Raw genomic sequence first — 22,254 nt, 5'->3', positions numbered from 1 at the left:
TTTTGTTTTGCAGGTTACATACACACACACACACACACACACACACACACACACACACACACACACACACACACACACACACACACACAAACACACACACACACAATCCTGGCAGGAATATAAACTGAATCTGTATAAACTGAATGCTTTTTTGATAAAATAAAGGTCTCTCTGGCACCCCCTAGTGTTGGGAAACAATTGTGGAAAATCACAATCAGGATCAGAATCAAGTTTATTGGCCACACATACATGGAATTTGACTTTGGTTTCCAATGTCTCGTTTTGTGCTTTTTTCCTTTTCCACAACAATACAGAGACAGATAGATAAAATCATATATACATCAAGAAATAAAATAAAATATATATAATTAACTAAAATATATGAACATACAATATTCAGCAGTATGTTCAATAAGTACACCCCTCTCCAAATAGATGAGGGGTAGTGATCAGTCACATATTCTGACTAGGACAAAAACTTGACTTCATCAGGAGAATGGCAATTTAAAAGCAGAATATTGTTGACGTTAAATAAAGCTGTAGTTTGAAATTATATTTTTATCAATTCTAACCATAAAGTATAAGCCCAATGTAGGATCCCAATGTAGATCTGCCAAACAAGGGTTTATGAAGTTAAGAAGTCAATTACCCTGACTGTCCAACAGAGGTCTCTTGTGAGCTTCAGGGTAACTGCTGATTTCTCCTTTTTCATTTTGATTGCATGTGTTGAGTTTCCAGTTAAAAATTCATGTTGGTGAAAGCAACAAAATCTTTCCTCCATGTACTCAATGTAAAACAATTGCATGAATTGAAATAGCTGTAGAGTGAAAGTGGCAGAATATTCCAACGTTTACTTTACCAGACCGACTACTAGGACTTTGCCAACATTTTCATATTAGTAGGGATCAACTGTAATTAGGAACATGCCAGTGAAAGCAACGAAAGAATGAGACTAAGAGCTCTAACCAGCCATAATGAGTGAAAACACCCGTCTTCAAGATACTGCTACACACCAGGTTGATCTAATAAAGGATTATGAAGGGAATTTTTGCAAATTCAATGTTCACCAATATATGAGTAATGCATTCATACTGCAATGACAATCCACCTTCCAAAAGTTATCTTTAAGTTTGAATTACATATTTGTTTTGAAGCTACGACACTCAGACACAACAACACGGTAAATGAGCTCCAAGAGGAAGCTAATTAATGTCTCATCAAACACGGTCCCTGGTGTGTGAGTTAAGTGTGTGTTTGCCTGTGTGATGTTTACACCTGAGCAAATCATTCCTCTCAAAACAATCTTATGCAACCTTGTTTGTGTTGTTCACCTATGATGTTGACCTTTGACCCACTATCTCTGACTTTAAAGGGGAAAACAAACCAGCTTTGATGTTCAAAGTTCTTAATATTGCTTTATTTCTTGCTGTGAAAGATGCTATAATCAGCAATTGTGATTTAAAACAACAATAAATTACCAACATTTTCATTAACTTATCGAGAAATGAGCTGAACAAAATCCAAACAATTTTAGAAGTGTTCCTACTGGACAATTCCAAAATCTTACAGCGGACGGTCTTGTAAGTGAATCAGCCCCATCCAAAGTGTTACCTTGCTCCTAACTCTATGTTTTTAATTTTACTCACCCCTCCAACTGCAACCGTCAAAGAGGCATATTCCTGTTTAAAAATCACTATACCTCCACTGTAACAGTCTCTGTAGTGTAGGGCAGTGATGAGCCGGCCAAGGTTGAGTTTGGGCTTAGTCTTAGTCTTGTGAAGCCACTATGTAGTCTCTTCCTCTTGCTGTTTTCCTTTGCCTTTGCCTATATGGTTCATTATTTTCCTACAATTCTAATGAAACCCACGGTGATTATACTGTAGCCATGCTGCTGTAGGTCCTGAGAGAACATTATTTAACACTGGGGATATTAACATGCCTTCTTTTTTATTAATGCATGTACGCTTTGGGGATTTCAACACAAGACTTGTTTATCCCTGTGAGACTTATAACCCATTAGCCTTATTAAATTAATGGGACTTCCTGTTAGCGATCACGGGGTTACATTCAGATCAGTGCTCCCTACTGGGCAATTTATTTTGTGTTCATTATAAATTGAAAGCAATACTACTAGCAATTGAGCAATACTACAAGTAAAAGGTTTCAATATCTCTTTCATATATAGTTGAGACTAAAGATATTTAAACTCCATAGATTTCATGTCACCATGCATTTCGTGTGTTAGATTAATTAGGATATCTTCTTTAGTTCCATGAGAGAATATTTCAAAATGATAGTGCAGAGACATGCTAATGCTAGTCAACAGTAATTTTAGATGCTTTGGATTGGCCAGTTGTCCCATTTAGTAGTGAAATGCTGCCACTCACCCAAAGTATCTACAACATCCACCATTAAGAGAGTCCTGCAAGGCCATTGCCTGAAAGAAAGAAGCCTATGATGCAACAGCGGCATAAAAAGGCCAGAGTTGAAGTTTGCAGTTGATCACCAGGAGGATGGAGGTGTGTTGTCTGGTAGGAAGAAACAAAAAATGAACGGTTTGGTGATAAATGCCAATAACACCACCCCAACTGTGAAGCATGTGGATAGTAACATCATGTTGTGGGGTTCAGAAAACAAATGACATCATGAGGAAGGAAGATGACAGTACATCTGAAAATACTGAAGCAACACCTCAAGACACTAGCCAGAGTGGGTCTTCCACTAGGACATGTAGAGATCCACTGGGGATGAGAAAAGGCCGGGTCATCATATATAAGAAGTCATCAAAGGAGGCAAAGCAGAGCATTCTATGGTACTGTAGGGACCTCACCTGAACTGAAGGGTAAGCACAGATGTCCTACACACTCACAGGATAACGGCACATTAAGGAAACACCAGAGATAAGATGCTCTAGCACTGATTTAGGATCATAATTATAAGAATTGCTTGTGTGTTTTTTCCCAGAATTTGCTGTTTTCTTTGTGTTGGATGTAGGAACAATCTGCTCCATTATGGTGAAGGGAAACCAGAGCTCCGTGAGCGAATTCATCCTTCTGGGATTTCCTGGCCTGCACGGAGAGTACCACAGCCTCGCCGCAGCTGTATTATTCTTGGTTTATGTCTTGACTTTGACAGGAAATGGTTTAATATTTTGGTTATTTGCAACCGACCAAAGCCTTCACAAACCCATGTATTACATCATTCTAAATCTGTGTGCGTGTGATCTTCTCTTCAGCACAACCGCTTTACCAAAGATCATAAGTAAGTATTGGTTTCAATCAGAGACTATTTCATTCACTGCTTGCTTCATCCAAATGTACTTTGTTCACTATTTCGGCACAATGAATTCCTGCATCCTCTTCTTAATGGCTTTGGATAGGTATATGGCTATCTGTCACCCTTTCAGATATCCTCATGTCATTACAAACTCCTCTATTCTTATTTACAATATCACTGCTTGGATTCTGTCCAACGCCGGATCTTTAATGATGGTTATTAGGGCTTATCCCCTTCTTTACTGTGGCTCAAACATAATCAAGCACTGCTACTGTGATCATATTAGTATAACAATGCTTGCATGCACTAACAGGGCTCCTTATGGCTTCCCCGCTTTTATTTTAGCAATGTTTGTGCTACTTGGACCTCTGGCATTTATAATTGTATCCTATTGCTCTATAGTTAGAGCAGTATTTAAGATTGCAGATGTAGAAGGTCGTCTGAAAACTCTGTCCACCTGTAGTGCTCAACTTGTAATCATAGCCCTTTATTATTTACCCAGGTGTTTTGTGTATTTATCCAGCAATGTTGGCATCACTTTCAGTGCTGACATGCGAATAGTAACTATCATGCTTTATAGCCTTGTCCCTCCTATGGTTAATCCACTTATATACTGTTTAAGAGCTAAAGACATGAAAGAAAGCTTGGTCAAGCGATTTAAGATGGCCACTCTTCCACGAAAAGCAAAGATATCTGCTATTTGTAAATGATATGTCACTGTGCCACTTACTTTATGACTTGCCTTCACTCTATGAAAACATATAGCTTTTTAAAATAAAAATATAGATTTTTTTTTTCTCTATCTGGTCCATGAAAATTAACAAAACAAAATGTTCATGAATTCATCACTCATGAGACTCTTTAATGGAGACATACAATTCTATGTGACTTCTATTGGGGCACCAAGAACATGGGCCTGCAATTTGTTCGCTGTTGAATTTTGAAGAGCGCGAATGAATATCGGAAATTAGATAGATAGATAAATTAGATTAGACGGATAGTAAGGAAAGTCTAATGATATTTCAAATGTGCAGTCCTGTTTCTCAATTAAAAATACATGTAATATACTGTATATATATATATATATCCGTTTTGCAGAATTCTTCTTGTGCCCAATTCAGTTTAACTTCACCTGGCAGTGTGAAGCTGAAACAGGCTTCCTGGAAGTGTGGGCTGAGATGAATTATCACTTTCACAATAACTGATGCATAATGATAATAAATAACAACAATACATTATTTCTTTGTTTATATAATTATTTGTGATCAAATGTTTTTCCTCAGGTTTTTGCAAGTGTTTAGATTGTTTTACATTTTAATAATAAAAAAGTCTTCCAACAATTACTCAGTGATTGATCTCTTTCAGTGGATATCCATGAAATAAATGGATTGTGCCTGACCCCATGTAACATCAGCCCCCTGGAATCAGCCCCTTTATTTACTTCTAATCTACGGATTAAATGTTCCCATTTTACAACGCAACATATTCATCAGAAGACGGCTGCATGTCAATATACCACTATTAAATAAACTCACCCTATAAAACACAAATACAAAATCAGCTCAGCAGAAACCTGATCGTCACTACCAGAACCTCATTATGTGAATAACTCAAAACACATTCACAAGATCGAACAATAAATGATTGAGTCCAGCAAAGTGTATCAGGATAAATTCTTCATATATCAACCAGTGAATAAAAAAATGGGATACAAGCCAGAAGGGTCAGCCACACTTAGTAATCAAGTAAATCTGTCAGCTGTCTCCTTTACTGATTCACAGGCAGTGTAAACACATCTAGAGATGTTTCAGGACTCATCTTCACTGGTGTTTAACCGAGCTGGGGCCGACCAGACCCCTGCTTGTGTCCTGATGGCTAATAGCTTCACCGACCCCTTGACGAGGACATACAACCATGTTGACAAATGAAAAGTTTCACCGACAAAACACAAAATAAATTGAGGCGGAGACTCATCTTGCATAGATGAGGTCAGACAAAGAACCTATCACACCTCTCAAGTTTCCTCCTCCCCTTCATGGATGCTACACACTGACAAGCATTTATAAAGTAACACCCAAAAGGAGGCACAGAGGACGATTTACAAGATGGTCTAGGTTGTTCTTTAGATGGAGGTTAATGGATCTTTTTTGGTTAAAACCTTTCATTTATAGAATATAACATGCGACATCAATGCAATGAGTCAGATCACAGAGATTTAACAGTTACAATGCCTGAATTTAAAGCCTGTAGATTATTTCTTTCAAATGTTGCTATTTTGCCAGGTTTCTTTTCAGTGAGCAGTTCATTTAACATCTTGACACATAAATTATAATGAGGGACACAAACATAACAACTATTACAAACTTTGTAATGATTGGATTCCCGGGACTTGAGCGAAAATATTATGGACCAGTGTCTGCTCTCCTTTTCTTCACATACCTCTTTATTCTCGTTGGAAATCTTTTTGTCATAACTATTGTTGGATTTGAGAGGCGTTTTCAAAAGCCAACATATCTGATCCACTGGAATCTGGCAATGACTGACTTATTATTTGGCACTGTGACTTTACCGCGAATAATATCCAGATATTGGTGGGACAATAAGATTGTATCGTTCAGTGCCTGTTTTGTTCAGATGTACTTTGTTCATTCCTTAGGGGCGATTCACTCTCTTATTCTACTTATTATGGCTCTGGATCGTTTTACTGCAATCTGTCTGCCTTTAAGATATCCTGTTTTCATTACAAACAAACGCATTTCCATTGCTTGTGGGTTGTCGTGGATTGGGACATTTCTCAGGATGATGATAGTTGTGTTTCATGCTCTTACATTGCCTTATTGTGATTCTAATATCATAGTACAATGCTATTGTGATCACAGTTCAATTACAAAGTTGGGATGTGGTGATGGTGTGAAATTTGTTAAAGATGTGGCTTTGGGCTTTGCAATGTTTAGTCTCTTGCTTCCAGTTATATTTATACTTTTTTCCTACATTTCAATCTTTTTGGTTGTCTTAAGAATGAGAAACATAGACGGGCGCTCTAAAGCCTTATCAACCTGTACGCCACAGATATTCATTACTTGTTTGTATTACCTACCAAGATGTTTTATTTATATTGCTGGTAATGCAGGATATACTTTTAGTTTGAACATACGCATTATAATAATCTTGTTTTACAGTCTTTTCCCTGCTATAGTTAATCCAATTATATACTGCTTCAAAATGAAGGATATCAAAGATTTTTTGAGAGGGAAACTGAAAAGAGTTCAGGTTGGGATTACAGCAGCCTCAAAGTGATGCAACTAAACAGTTTAGAGACATTGAATAACTGGGCCAATAGATTACTTTACATCTAAAAACGTCTGCTATATGTTCAATATCCTACTGGTTATACGGTATGTTTACTGCTACTAAAGCAAATGTATTTCTGCTGGAAGCTATTAAAGCTAAAACATTCTACAGAATTCTCAAAATAAATGTATATATTGTTCAGTGATATGTGACACTTTACAGGTGAGCTGAATAAACTGACTCACTGCAAATGCTTCATAACAACTGTTGGTTCAGTTTTACTTGTAAATGAGATAACAAAAAAAGTTAGTTAGTTATTTCTTCTTTAGCGAGCTAAGAGAACAATGTGGATTATTAATTTATATAATATTTTATCACCCTTCTCACACACTTTTGACAAACAATTGTAATTGTTGCTGAGCGGCACCTCGGCAGCTGAGGATCTCAGGCAGGCAAACTCAGTGTCCTCTTAAATCTCTCACTTATACACATGGCTTATTCCTAACTGTTTGTAATTGTTTTTCTTATTATTTTTTATATTCCTTTGCCTGTTTATTATTCCCTTTGTCCAGTTTTTTATTTTTATTTTTTTTCATAAAATCGCTTTGGAACTTTGTTTTGAAATGTGCTATAAATTAATAAATAAAAATCAACAATAATTATCAAGGCTATTTGAAGCTATCACCTGAATGAGGCTATGTCTGTATGGGAGCAAAATTAGCAGCAAAAAGGTCTGATCTGTGATTCTTAACGAGAGAAGATTAGCTGTCTGAGATCAGTGTAATATCATTCATTGAAACACTTGTCCACTTTATCATTTACCCTACGAATCCCCACTAGAGCTGAGCCTGACAAGCCGAATAAATAAAGATTTTATAGTAACAACATGGCCTTTCCTCTCACACCCTGCTAAGCTTTACATATCTTGACCCCACGTGGTAAGAAGCAAACAATCAAAAAATCTCTATTCTTTAAATCCATCCTTTCCTACAATATTATCTTGTGAAATGATGATCACAACTTCAAAGACATAGACTGAACACATCTTTTTTCTTTAAGATTAAGCAACCAGATTGACCGCTGTATTCATGTACATTTGTTTATGCAAATGTACAATGACATGAAAATGTAACACTGGAGCCATAATTGTATTTTGGCTCTTTTCAAATTCCTTTGAGAATATGTTCCTGTGACGTAATGCCTGGCCAGACACTGTGAGCAGCAGATATTAACTGGCTCCCACACACTTGGACCAGCTTCTAGATGCTGGTTACGGTAAGAACTGTACTTGGGTTATGAATGGAAAACATACACTACAGTTGTCTTTGCCCAGTTTTGTATGTTGCATATTTGTCATCTAGGAGTTTTTTGACAGTGCTGTTGGATAAACTCTTATGTCGGTAGTAAAACTTTTCCTTTCATTTCCTTAATTATTTCTATTTACATGGTTTCTTTCATTGATTTGTGTGTTAAATTGATTGGTGATATTGTTTCTCTCACCCAAAGCCAAACTCCTCAAAAGCAATCTTAGAGAAGTCATAACTAAAGAATATGTGCTATTTTACTTCTGAGAATTAATTTAAATTTTGTGATTAATTGATGACATTTTGTATGTAATTATATTAAGAGAAATACTGTCAACAGTCCACATGTAATGACTTATGACTCAGGGATTGTTGGTTCTGACTGTGAAAGCTGTGATAATGATCTACAGCAATGCAACAAAGATGAAAAGCTTCTTTATCCTTGGATTCCCCGGACTGTCACCTCAGCATTACGGACCTGTGTCAGCCCTGCTCTTCTTTATCTATCTCATGATCGCTGTAGGAAATGTTTTAATTTTAGTGATTGTTATGTATGAGAAGCCTCTTCAAAAGCCAACATATCTTGTCTTTTGTCACCTGGCTCTGAATGACCTGACCTTTGGCACTGTGACTCTACCGAAGGTCATATCAAAATACTGGTTTGATGATAGCTTTATTTCATTTTATGGCTGCTTTGCACAGATGTTCTTTGTTCATTATATAGGGGCAGTGCATTCTTTTATCTTGTTGATAATGGCTCTTGATCGATTTGTTGCTATATGCATTCCATTGCGTTACCCTGCACTTATTACAAACAACATCATATCTGTGCTCTGTGGATCTGCTTGGTTTATCCCGTTGCCTTTGATGTTAGGTATTGTACTTCAGACCCTCACTTTACCTTTCTGTAAATCTAATGTAATTGTTCAGTGCTACTGTGACCACATTTCAATAGGGAGACAGGCATGTGGTGATGACGTAAAAAGAGCTGAAGTCACGACTCTGTGTATAGCCATGTTTTGTCTCCTGGTTCCTCTATCATTCATCCTGTTTTCATATGTTTCCATCATTACAGTTATTTTGAAAATATCAAATGCTGCTGGACGGAGCAAAACCTTATCGACTTGTACCCCACAAATATTGATCACGTGCATTTTTTACCTGCCCAGATGTTTTGTTTATGTGGCAAGTACTGTGGGATTTTCTTATAGTTTAGATTTTCTCATTGCATTGATACTGTCATACAGTCTTTTGCCTGCAACGGTCAACCCAATCATATATTGTTTCAAGACTCAGGATATCAAACAGACTTTGATGAAGAGGCTGAAAAACGCAAAAATTGCAATAGAGATAAAGCTCATGCAAGAAATTTGACTCTGCAAAATATGACTTATTTACTTTATATGTCAAAATTGTATACTGATCAAAACATTTAAATGTACTTTTATCTGACAAAGATCTCACAAGATCTTTTAAAAAAATGTGTTTCACCTTTCAACTGTATAAACATGAAAGGCCTGATTTCTGGACAAAAAGGTGACATAATTATCAAGCAGGTGTTATGAATGGGTAAAATAATTCACTAGTATTTTGCTACAAACAACAGTCTGAGGCACTAATGAGATCAGAATGTGAAATACTACCAATAAGACAATTACTGATGATGATAATATTATAGATTACAAGAATACACAAATCTGCCAATATACTCTTTTGCATTTCTTCTTAATTTCTCTCTTTACTTTCTGTAAAGTACTTTGAAAAGTGTAAGGTGGGTTCAAGTGGAAGAGAAAAAAGAGAGTAAGAAAGAAGGAAAGAAAGAAAGAATAACTACATATGCATTTCCTAAAGAAAATGTGCTGTAATTGGAAATACTGAAAGGTAGAAAGGTAGTACCTGAAAGATTGAAGTATGACGGCCGGAAAAGTGTTTGAATGGTTTCCCTCCCTGAAAGTATGATGGCGGTTGAAGGTCCCGAAGGAATAAACAGCCTGAAGGAAGCCTGAAGACCTGAAAAATATCCAAATGGTTTCTGTACCTGAATGAATGAAGAAGTTAAAAGCAGTTTGAGTGGCACCAAATGTTTATAAACAACAGGTGCAGCCAATTAAGCAGAGACACAGAGCTGAGTTGCCTGAAGCCAGAAGATGCCTGAATACCACATGTGGAACAACTGGCTCTCATGCAAAAAACGCAAATCCTATCTGAAAACTAATTAAACCGTGGGAAGCAGTAGATCTTCCTGAACGTAGAGATGCATTATGGTACAAAGAGGCCAGAAAATAAAGATTTGAATAAAGACATTATCATTACACCAAATGGGGTAAGATTCTCATGTAAATCATTCTCACACAGCAACAACTGTACTTTTCATCTCTTTATTGAACATATTGTTTAATCATTCACAGCCCACATGCTGGAAACACCTCGTTTAGGCACAATAACCTTCAGCAAATATTTCCTGTATAGCTGCTAATCAGGTGTGCTCATTGTTATGCTCAGCAACATAAAATTCATCAACATCTCCTGGACCTGGATTGTTGAATGAGCCTTCAGGTCAGGCCACAACATCTCTATTGTGCTATGATCTAGACTCTGATTCGAAAAGTGAGCAATAACCATTAGGCTAAATGAAGAAAGAATACAGAAGGTTGTGACCCTGCCCTCTATCAAGCCAATTTGATTCAAATCAGATTAGAACTGTGAAAGGTTTTGCTGTGACAGAAATCAGACACATTTGACCCAATTTATTAACTACAATACAAAAGTGACAGTCAAATTATTTCTTCTATCTCACTTTGCATATCACGGTTAACAATCATTTCAATGGGCAGACGTGCAATATCCTCAAACACACCAGCAAAGGTGCAAAAATCTGGGTGCATATTCAGAGCATTTTCCCACAGCTCAAATGTAGCACAGAGAGCGTGGCTGTCAGCAGGACAACATGTGAGTCCTGAGTGGACCGGACAGACACCTCGCTGTCTGAAGCCACACACAGATTGGTCAGGTATGAATTTCCTGAGGACGGTGACCGAGTTCTGTCTGCACTCAGAGTCTGAGCAGGTAAATGTGCTGTCTGTTTCATTTTCAGATGAGACATCGGTCATCACCGTGGACTTGAGTTTTCCAAGTCTTGGGGATGCTCTGTTTGACAGAGAGCACACTTGTGGCTCTACTGAAATATTCAGCTTCCTAATTTCTTCAAAAGTGAGACCCTGCACAGGTTCTAGGAGCTCTGGTTTCAGGGACATTTTAGTGTAACAAGGGTGTGTTTGCTTGGTCTCCTTATTCTGTCTCTGCTTAGAATCAGTCAACGCAATCAACAACTGCTCGTGAAGGGAAGTAACATTCTGGGGCTTTGTAGGAGAGTTTGTCTGATCTTCACCGCAGCGTTGTGTCTTTAGGCCCACTAACGTCTGTAAATCGGCCCACCTTTTAGGATCAGTTCTCATACACCTGGTGCTGTTCTGATGTGTCTGCCAGCTGAGCCTCAGAGAGGCTGTGTTTGAATGGAAGGCACTACAGTTACTTCCTACCTCATAGTACTCCATGTCACTTTTTGGTACTGGCTGAACACTGGGTAGACTGGCACCTGAGTAAAATTCCACCTTTGACCTTTGCTGGTCAGGTCTCATCACATTACTTATTTGGCCTAGGTCCACAGGGGAAACAAGAACTGCGGGCCTTTTGCCATCATCAAAGCAAAACATAACATTGTCAGATCCTTGCTGTGTTTTCTGTGGTGCCTGTTCACTTTGACACCTTGCAGTCTGTCGTCTCTTTCTGATGATGACAAAAAGCAAAGCTGCAATAATCAGGATAAAGAAAACAGGAAGAATCACAGCGATGAACCACAGAGACGTGTTGGCCTGTGCCTCAGAGCACTGATCGTACTTCTCCGGCCTGGAGACACAGATATCGCACAACTGGTGAGAGACATTATGTAGGCAGACGCAGGATCCCCTCTGCATGACAGGTCTGCACCTCCAATTCGCCCTGGACGTGTCCTCCTCAGAGCAGGGTGAGGGAAGGCAGGAAGCTGGAGAACCGCAGCTGGGCTGGACTAGAGTCGAGCTGGGCCAAACCTCCACCATCTCACTGTGTCCGCTGAGAGGCAGAGTGTAACTGCTCACATTGAAGTACTGCACACACCCAGTGAACCCTGTAGATCAGAAAGCAATAAAGAAGTATGGAAAGTCTTTGTCAAAGGATCACTAAATCACTAAATCACTATCAAATCTGTGACCCACCTGACTGTTGGAGATTTGAATCTCCAGGAGCAGCTCCTAAAATAATCTTGTCCATGCCAACTGGACTGAGATCAAGATGTTTGTCTGTAGTGTTCATGGCCAATTTACCATCCAGAAGAAGGAAAGTGTTCTGCCCATTGTTGAACAATGAGAGGTCATGCCAGACCCCATCAGCCACAGCTGTGTCAACGGTAAACTCAGACTGCTGTCCTGATGTCTTTGAGTCTTTGGACACATACACAGGCTTTTTGTCCTCAATCTGGATTGTGGATACAAAATAGTTACTTTCGTACATTTTCAATAAATGAAAGTGTCAAAATGTATTTAATCACACCTCCAAAGTGGAATATCCTTTCTGTCCAACAATTTGTATCAACACTCCATCACTTTGGGTCTTGAATTTGACGTGAATCACTGTAAAGTCTTTGGCATTTCCTTCTTTATCAATTCCATCATCAGGCAGGTCTCTCAGCAGGTAATCTCTTTTATATCGCTCCTTAATGACAAACTCAATGTAGTCACTCCCATTAAGTCTCAATACGAGCTCTTCTGATATTTCTGTTTAAAAAAGTGCCACATTTAAGTTACAGAGCCAAGTCATGGTGCTCACAAAAACCTTTATTAAGAGCTACTTTACCCATGGCACAGTTGTTTCCAGTAAACGGGCTTTTGCATTCACAAAGATAACGAGACCAGAGGTCACGGCAAACGCCGCCATTCTTGCATGGGTTGCTGTGACATGGTGAAGATGTTGCTCGAGGACATCTAAAATAATAGACAGAAAAAACGTACTTACCAAAAAGTAACAAAAAGATCCTATTGATGAGTTTATTCTACTAGATCTTAAAATGTGGATCTTTTCTGTTGGCCTACACATAACATCTGCATTTGATCTATTTTCTATATAATATTGATAATTGAAAAAGCTTACCCATCCAGGATGTTATATGATGCAAGCGACATTGAGGGCCTCAACAGGATGCCGTTGACATAAATGTTTCTAATACATCCAACAAAATCATGGGTTTGTATGTGATTCGGGTGCAGTAAAATAGAATCAATAGTCCTCAGGCCTCCAAATGTCATATTACTGCTGCCAACGTCTAATGTCCTGACCCAGAGAGAGGTAATCAAGAGATACAATGTGTGATGACAGACATGGAAAATGTGAATAATGTGAATAATGTGACAGCTGTCATCAATGGTTCATTGCTACCTTTCTGAGCTACTGCCATCATTCTGTGAAAAACAAAACCCATCACTCTCAATATCCGTGCAATTGTCCACTTGCAGAGAGCCCATCTGGTAAAAGCAAAGAAAGATCTTTTTAACTTAATTTCTCTTGCATTGATAATTGTTGTCTGATTAACTGCCATATTAACTCACATTCCCAATCCTCCCGATGGAGATATTGTGAAAATGTCCATCTGCCACTTGTTTGTTTGTCCGCAGCCTCACAGGCCCTGATCCAAGGTCATAGGAAAGCTTGACAGCTCCATCCAAAATTTCTAGAGCAAAGAACTCCCTGTTGGATCCACCTGGGTTGTACAGCAGCAGGGAGTTTCTCTGCACTGTTGCAAGTTCCAGAGCAATCAGATTAGCCATGCGATCTAACGGGGGAAACTCCATAAAGGAGAGCTCCTCAAAGCCATAACTATGCTCCTGACAGTGGACTCCACTGACTCCTAAAAAGATACATTGGCAATAGTATTAGTAGAATTCACGTTTTAGAAGCACATATAACCAAAGTAACTAGGCAGAGAAACATATTACTAAAAAGTTAATGAACACAATGGGTTAACTTATATGTTACATTACAGAGTTAAGTATAATTTCAATTCAAACAACACTTATATTCAGTAGCCACTGTAGTCTTACCAAAGGGGCAATGACAAGAGAATCCTGCAGGTGAGCTGATGCAGCTGCCGTGGACACATGGGGATGATTTACAGTGGTCTGTAACATGCTCGCAGAGTTCTCCTGGAAAAGCACACACAACTTTGGAAGTCAAAAGGATTCTAGTCTATAATACAGCATAAATCAAATTCAAATTGAAAATGTAATTAAAAGAGTCACAATGATGGTTTTACACTTTTCTTTGTGTATTTCACCTTCAGAGGCAGCCACCAGTTTCAAATAATTTCTGTGTGGCCTGAGAATAAACTAGGACCTTTACCAGGTACCAACAATGGTCTGACAGTAATGGAAACCAATGGCTGCCTGGAAGGCTGGAAGCATCTGAAGCTCTACATCAGTTGTAGTTAAGGATCTAAGATTTCAGAAACATGGGTATGGCCCCTTAAAATATACCAAAGTATACCTTCAAATCCAATAACACATTGGCAGTGAAATCCATCGTAAGTGTACGCACAGGATCCTCCATTTTGGCACTTCACCTTCAGGCATTCATCGACATCAGCAGAACACACCAGGCCAGAGAAACTACTGGTGCAGTGACAGTAGAAACCACCTAGCGTATTCAAACACGTCCCTTGGTTTTGACAGGGATTGAACTCGCATTCATCAATGTCTGCCTCACAGAGTGTTCCAGTGAAGCCAGCTGAACAGGTACAATTAAAAATCTCTTTGTGTGGTGACACAAAGATGACCGCTGTACTTTCTAGGACTGCAACATCCTGACTGATGTAAATGTTTTTGCTGCACGTTGCTCCATTTTGACAGGGGCGGGTGAGACATGGATCACTGGTGATTTGAGATATTGTCACATTGGCCTGAATCTCCAACAGTTTCTTATGGCCTACAGAGATACCACTAGCTACCTCTCTGCTTAGATACTGACCATTGTAGTTTTTGACTGCAGCCAACAGGAGGATTTCAGATCCTATTTGTTTGATTCCGAATACATGAGTCTTAGAAGCCTGCAGGTTAAAAAGACTATCCAGAGCTTTCACAAATTTTAAATAGTTCCGAGTCAGGAAGTCTTCCATTGAGGATGATGCAACATAGAACAGTACACAGCTGTCCATTGTAGCATTTGTGAAGCCTTTGTAGTTTACGTAGACACTGATATTGACAGGAAAGTGAACCTGGTCTGTTGCTTCAATGGTTATGTTGTATGTAGCCTCGCCTTGAAAAGGAGATGACCATAACTCACATGTACCATTAGGTATAGAGAACATACTGAGTTGGCCGCTTTTGATCGAGCAGTTAAACGTGTCAGACTCATCGTGGTCCTCAGGATGAACATTTCCAATCATCCCGCCTTGGAAAGAGCTGCCAAAATATTTCACCTCAATGAAGACGATTCTAGGCAATGGAGGATTGTCATTTTCGTCCAAAATGTTGATGTGAAACATTGTTGTTGATGACAGTGGTGGGATCCCAGCATCCCTAACAGCAACCAGGAGATGGTATTCAGACGTTTGCTCACGATCTGCTGGCCTTGAGGTAAATAAAACTCCATCTGGCGTCAATGAAAAGGGACTTGTCATTGAAGGATTCACAAACCAGTAGGTAAAAGGTCCTTGGTTTGGTGGCAAATCAGAATCAGATGCATTTAACCTGGCCACAGTGATGCCTTGAGGCTGATTCTCCTTAACCTGGGCTTCAGCAAATGTCAGTTTTGGGGGGTTGTCATTTATGTCAACAATAGTCACAATTACGTTTGTGGTCCCAGTGGCTGGTGGAGAACCATTATCAGTTGCCGTAACAACCAAATTATAAAGAGGCCACACTTCTCTGTCAAGGGGTGAGTATATTGAGATAATACCACTCGATGGATTGATGGCAAAAGATGAGTTCATGTTTCCATTTTCAATGCTGAAAAAGAAACGATTCCAGTCCAACGCAGAGTCCTGGTCCACAGCAATCACTGTCATGACAGTAGTCCCAACTGCGCTGTCCTCTGTGACATTTGCCAAATAAAGAGCAGGGGTGAATACGGGTGCATTATTCAAGTCTATCACACTGATCTGGATCAAGGCCTCATCTACATCCATGCCAGTAATAACACCAGAGTTCTTTGCCAGAACTTTTAATGTTACATGGCTGTTGCCTTGCTTTCTCAAACTGCCAGTTGTGTATAATTCCCCAGACTGTCTGTCAATTTCAAAGCCCACGTGTTTGTTTTGGCCAAACAGCAAGTAAAACACTTGGCCCTCTGAACCTTGGTCGTCATCTGTGGCTGTTACTTTTCCAACCCTGGTTCCAGTTGGCACATTTCTGTAGACCGAAAAGTTAAATTCTTTTCTCCAGAATGTAGGAATGAACTCATTGAGATTTGAGATATGGATGATAACGTGTGCCAAGCTAAATATTGGATGAACACCGACATTGGACGCTTTGATTGTTATATCAAAGAGCTGCTCTTGCTCATAATCAAAGACCTCCAAGGTGGTGATTGTGCCATTTCTGGGGTCAATTACAAACATATCCACATATCCCGCAATGAGAGAATAGGTTATTTGGGCGTTTGCTCCTGAATCGCCATCAGTGGCATTAACATGGAGGACAGTTGTTCCAATGTCAGAGTTTTCAGGCACTGAAGTGATATATTCTAAGGCTGAAAAGACTGGACGATTGTCATTTACATCCATAACCATCACTGTCACATTTAATGTGCCTGTTTCAGAGGACCAACCTCTGTCAACAGCTTGAATTTGGAGATGATAAACGTCCTCTCTTTCGAAATCAAGGTCTCCAATCAATGTTAGCAGCCCAGAGCTTTCGCCAACAGAGAACGGCAAATATTGATTTCCTAGACTTATACGGTATGTGATGACACCATTGGCACCAAAATCCCTATCTTCTGCTTGGATTCTTCCAATTACTGAACCTCTTGGCAAGTCCTCAGGGACAGAGAAAGAGATTTCTAGCTCTTGAAAGGTCGGGGAGAATTGATTCCTCTCAGTAATTTCAAAAGTAATTTCAGTCTGCGACGATAAAGGAGGATAGCCTTGATCTCTTGCTATAACAAGCAATGTGAAAAATACATTTATGCTCTCTGTCAAGCTTTGAATCAACATTATTTTTCCATTGTCTGGCTGTATCCAAAAGAAATCAGATGCATTCCCTCCACTCAAAACATACTCAGTGTCATTCCTACTATTACTGAAATCTTGATCTAGCGCTGAAAGCTGAGCCACTTCACTTCCTGCAGCTATGTCATATGGGACAGCAACTATAGGCTCAAAAGGCAAAAACATTGGTGGGTAGCGGTTATAGGGTTCTAATCTCACTATGACCGTGGTGTTATTATACAAGGGAGGGCTGCCACAATCAAATGCCACAACTGTTAAATGGTAGATTTTGGAAGCAGAATTATGTAAAGTCATCGGCTGCTTTGTATAGATGTCTCCAGATGATGCATTCACCCAAAACGCCTCATTTGGTGGTTCAATAACATATAAGATTTCACTGTTTTTTCCCATGTCTTCATCTGTAGCATAAACCTGGGTAACAAACATCTCTTTATCTTTAGTTTCAGGGATGACAGTGATATAGAAATCATCAGAAAATACTGGTGTATTGTCGTTGACATCTACAATAATTATAGCGACATCTGTGCTAATGCTCCATTCAGAATCATTTGCGTTGACTTTCACAACATAATGATCCTGCATCTCCCTGTCCAGCTGTCTTCCAACAGTCATGTAGCCAGTGCTGACGTCAATACTGAATGGCATGTCATCACTTTCGTCAATTATGAAATAACTAATCACTGCGTCGGCTTCAATATCATCATCTGCTGAGATTACTTGCATAATAGTGTGTCCAACTGGGGTATCTTCAGGTAACTCTATGATAAAAATCTGCAGAAAACGAGGCGCATGGTCATTTCTGTCTAAAACCACAATGATCACTGTTGCTTTGTCTTTGTGAAGGGGATTGTCTAATTCCATTGATTCAACTGTTAAATTGTATTCTGGAATATACTCTCTATCTAAGCTTAAGGTGGTGCTCAGCATACCACTTTCAGAGTCAATTATAAAAATATTATCAATGTTTCCTTCTGTAATGTTGTACTGCACGGTGCCGTAAATTCCAGAGTCTGCGTCAATGGCAAGAACGTCGCAAACCCAAGTTGGTGGGGAGTTCTCAAAAACCTCGCACCTGTACTCTACTTGAGTGAATTGTGGGTAGTTATCATTTACATCACCAATGTCAATGTGAATTTCTGCAAATGATGAGAAAGGAGGAGAGCCTGAGTCTCTGGCTTCAATCAACAATGTAAATTCCTTTTGGTTTTCATAATCCAGAAGATTCTCAACTGTTAATTCTCCGTTCACTTGGTGCACATGAAATATCTCATCAAAGTTTCCAGAGGCCAGATAAAAAGAGACGGGATCAGCTCTTGGACTTATTGCCGAGACCACAGCCACTAACGTTCCCACTGGCTCATCCTCGAACAGGGAATAATTCTGAACATCCACGTGTATCACTGGAAAGTCTGAGACATTGTGAAACCTGATACTTATAGTAGTGGTGTCAAATTTCGGATTTTCTCCAGCATCTTCCACATGTACATTGACAATGATGTCTTCAGTTCTGCTGAGACCACTTGAAGTAAACATGGTGCCGCTGTATGGTTTGATGGAAAACAGATCTGAGGTTTGTCCATATAATGAATACTGAAGTTCTGCATTCATCTCTGTGTCTCCATCTGTTGCTGTAACTGCACAAACAACTGAACCTGGGGGAGAACAGAAACATAAACCAAAGACAGCATAAAACATCACTCGTAACACAATCCTGGTTTTTGAGATCATCAAGTAGCAGCAAGTTCCCTCACCTGGAGCCATCTCAGTGGGTACATAGGCCACATAAGGGCTATTCAGAAACTGGGGCCAGTGGTCGTTGATATCACCAATGAGTACAGTAACGAGCACTGAGCTTGACAGAGGATGTGTAGGATGTTTATCACTGCCAACTACCTGCAACCTGTAAATAGCTACTGTCTCTCTGTCCAGAATATCAGCTGTAAACAGCTCACCAGATGTTTCTTCAATGGAAAATGGTACATCAGGGGTCTCCATGAAATACCTAAATAAACGGAAAGGCACAACATTGTGGTAGAATAAATTACAGGAAAACAAATAAATCCTAATATGAGGTAACAGGTGAGGTAAGGTGATCCCTTATTGTTGTACAGCAAACAGATCCTGTGTGTCAAAATGCTTATTCTAATCTTTGCATTTTGCAATCTTTCATGCTCATGTCAACCCACCCTAATTGGTAGACTTTGACATCATCAAAGCCTAAATACAGCACAAGCAATAATTTCTCAGATGTGAATTAATTAACTAATCTTGATGGCATCTTTACCTTAGTTCTCCGTTGACACCCTCATCAATGTCAGATGCCATTATCATAGCAAACACAGTGCCTTTAGGGCTGTCCTCAGATACTATGGTGGTGTAGATGTCCTCAGTAAATTCTGGATGGTTGTCATTGACATCATCCACTATGACACATATGGTTAGAGTACCTGTCAGAGGTGGGATACCTGAAAGTGACAAAGTAACATTGATTATCACACAGAGGCAATGCAGATTTTATAGGATTAAAAGAGAGAGAGAGCATGAATTACCTGAATCAACAGCAGCGATTGATATGGTGTACATGGATTCCTTCTCTCTGTCAAGGCTTTGTAAAATTTGAAATGTTCCATTGCGAGTGACAGAGAACATACCATCTCCATTTCCATTCTGTATGAAATAGGTTAGCTGACTGTTGACATCTAAATCTTCATCCAAGGCTGAAATCTGGTGAAAAGGACAGAAAGAAGAATTTCGATTGTAGCACAATTGTTCTTTTTTCCATCTCTTACTGCACATGCATCCAGTGAGCTGGTTAGTACCTGCTGTGATAGTTGAGTGAGGTCCTCATCATTCTCCATGACGTGTATGGTCAGCTTTTCAGGAGAAAACACAGGTGTAAAGTCGTTGATATCTAGGACTGTAATGCTGATAGCCACAGTGGCAGATCTTGGTGTGTTTCCCTCATCCATGGCCGTTATGATCAAGCTGTAGTTGGACTCCCTCTCTCTGTCCAGTTGATCCATGACGATGACAACACCTCGAACCATGTCCAGCACGAATGGGCTCGTCTGGGGCAACACATACAGCACGTGTCCGTTCGGTCCGATGTCTTGATCATGGGCCTGAACCTGAATCAGGCTGGTTCCTCTGGGGATGTCTTCTCTCACCGTCACACTGTAGGCGCTTTGTGAGAACTCAGGGTCATGGTCATTTACATCCTCAATAAGCACAGTGAGATTCATTGTGGTTGTCATCTGGGGTGAGCCATTATCAATAGCTGTTACAGTAATACTCATTGTATCTGTCTCTTCCCTATCTAATGTCTCCTCCAGGTACACAAATCCATTGTAAATATCAATGCTGAATATGCCGCCAGCAGTGTCATTTAAATAATATAAAACCTCTCCATTGGGTCCAAAGTCTCCATCCTCAGCTTTTATTTGCATGACAATTGAATGAAGTACTGCATCCTCTGGCACGCCGACACTTCTGCCTGACACAAACGAGGGAGCATTGTCGTTGACATCATCAACTATAATGAAAACACGTGCTGTGCTGGTGAACTGTAAATCCGGAGGCTGGGCACAGTCATTGGCAGTCACCGTCAGATCGTAGGAAGACGCTCTCTCTCTGTCTAACTTTGAGTGCAGGCATAAAACACCATTGGGGTTAAGGACGAATATATGTTCTTCATCTCCACTGAACACTCTCAGGTTCAAGTCTCCATTTAGACCTGACAGAAACAAACAAAATGTAATATGTATATGGAGAATGACAATATTAAAGGAGACAAAATATTCTTGTATTTTTTGATTGGTCTAAAATTTAAATGATCACCATAAACAAACAAAAAATGGAGAAAATAAACAACAACAAAAAAAACCTGGATGATTAAGGGGACTTCCGGGTTGCCTGAAAAAAACCCACTGTATAAATGAAAGGATTTATAATAATTTTGGATAAGTATTGAAATGAAAGTTTTTTGCAAGAATTGAAATACAAGAAATTCTCCCAAAACACACTTAAATACTGTAATGCAGTAATTTTCCTTTCCCATACACCACTGGCGGAGTGGTTTTATATAATGACCAAATGACTGTATGTATTGTAATATATCGTAACATTCCCAGTGTGGTTTGTGCTCTTACCATCATCTTTATCTGACACATTCAAAGAAAGGAAGCAGGTGCCAACGCGTGTGTCTTCCAGCAGTGATGCAGAAAAGGCTTGCTGACTGAACACAGGGGGGTTGTCATTAACATTCAGCACATTAAAGTACACCCTGACACTGGACCCACGTGAATCCCCCTGCTGCAGCACCACTGTGAGAATGTAGAATCTTTGTGTTTCAAAATCCAGGCTGCGGGATAATAGGAACTCCCCTGAGTGTGGGCTGAGGAGAAACAGGTTTTCTCCATCATCCTCCAGCACAGAGTATGTGATAGGCGTGAGACTCTCATGCATCGTCTCCACCTTACCCACGACTGTTCCTGTCAACAAAGTGGATGATGCACATTAACTGCTCATTTAACAAAAATAGAGCAGGCTTATCTATGTTCAATAACAGGAATCAGGAGAGTACCAATCACAAATAATTTTTTTATTTCCCAAATTTATATTAGATAATCGAACCATTAGTGTCTAACATAAATGCGGAGGGCCTTAGAGCACAGATGACTAACCTGGTAATGTGTCTTCTTTCACTTCAAATGAATACACAGATTTGGAGAAAGCCATCTGTGTTCGCCATCTGTTATGAGAGTGTAAGCTGACTGTGCCATACTGAGGCAAACTATCAGCAGATACATAATACGAGGGTGGCAACATATGCTGCTGTCGCACAATATCAGCAAACGGCTTCTTACTGCTCACATTTACCACATTACCAGATGAAGATTCATGAGAGGATATGGTATTAAACATCTGAGGAATAATAAAAAAAATGCATTGAACACAACCGATTTGTTGAAAATTGAGACATTAAAGTAAAAACACTAAACATTTTGTTTGTTTTTTGATTCTGATTGGAAGCAACACTTGATAGATTTACACATAGATCTGTTACATCTGTAAGTACAATGAAAAATGGATTTCCAACAGGGCCAACTTACCATGAAATGAAACAGTAAA

General features: G+C 39.4%; 3 protein-coding genes across 3 annotated transcripts; all 3 read left to right on the top strand.

The window, feature by feature from the left end:
- The first annotated feature begins 3,011 nt into the window (after nucleotides 1-3,011).
- LOC142995236 (olfactory receptor 52Z1P-like) lies at nucleotides 3,012-4,013 on the top strand. Its single transcript, XM_076146222.1, is given in 1 exon segment — nucleotides 3,012-4,013. A coding segment is annotated over 1 exon segment (1,002 nt).
- A 1,594-nt stretch (nucleotides 4,014-5,607) lies between these two features.
- On the top strand, nucleotides 5,608-6,573 carry LOC142995235 (olfactory receptor 52K1-like). Its single transcript, XM_076146221.1, has one exon. The coding sequence runs from the start codon at nucleotides 5,608-5,610 to the stop codon at nucleotides 6,571-6,573; it is 966 nt and encodes a 321-aa protein (XP_076002336.1).
- A 1,697-nt stretch (nucleotides 6,574-8,270) lies between these two features.
- Nucleotides 8,271-9,245, top strand: LOC142995233 (olfactory receptor 2AT4-like). Its single transcript, XM_076146219.1, has one exon. It carries the CDS (start codon nucleotides 8,271-8,273, stop codon nucleotides 9,243-9,245), a length of 975 nt encoding a protein of 324 aa, XP_076002334.1.
- Nucleotides 9,246-22,254: the final 13,009 nt, after the last annotated feature.

Source organism: Genypterus blacodes, unplaced genomic scaffold, assembly GCF_046128005.1.
Source record: "Genypterus blacodes isolate CSIRO-AG114 ecotype Tasmania unplaced genomic scaffold, CSIRO-AGI_Gbla_v1 ptg000032l_1, whole genome shotgun sequence".
NCBI classification, from domain to species: Eukaryota; Metazoa; Chordata; class Actinopteri; order Ophidiiformes; family Ophidiidae; genus Genypterus; species Genypterus blacodes.
This window is presented reverse-complemented; position numbering and strand designations above follow the sequence as displayed.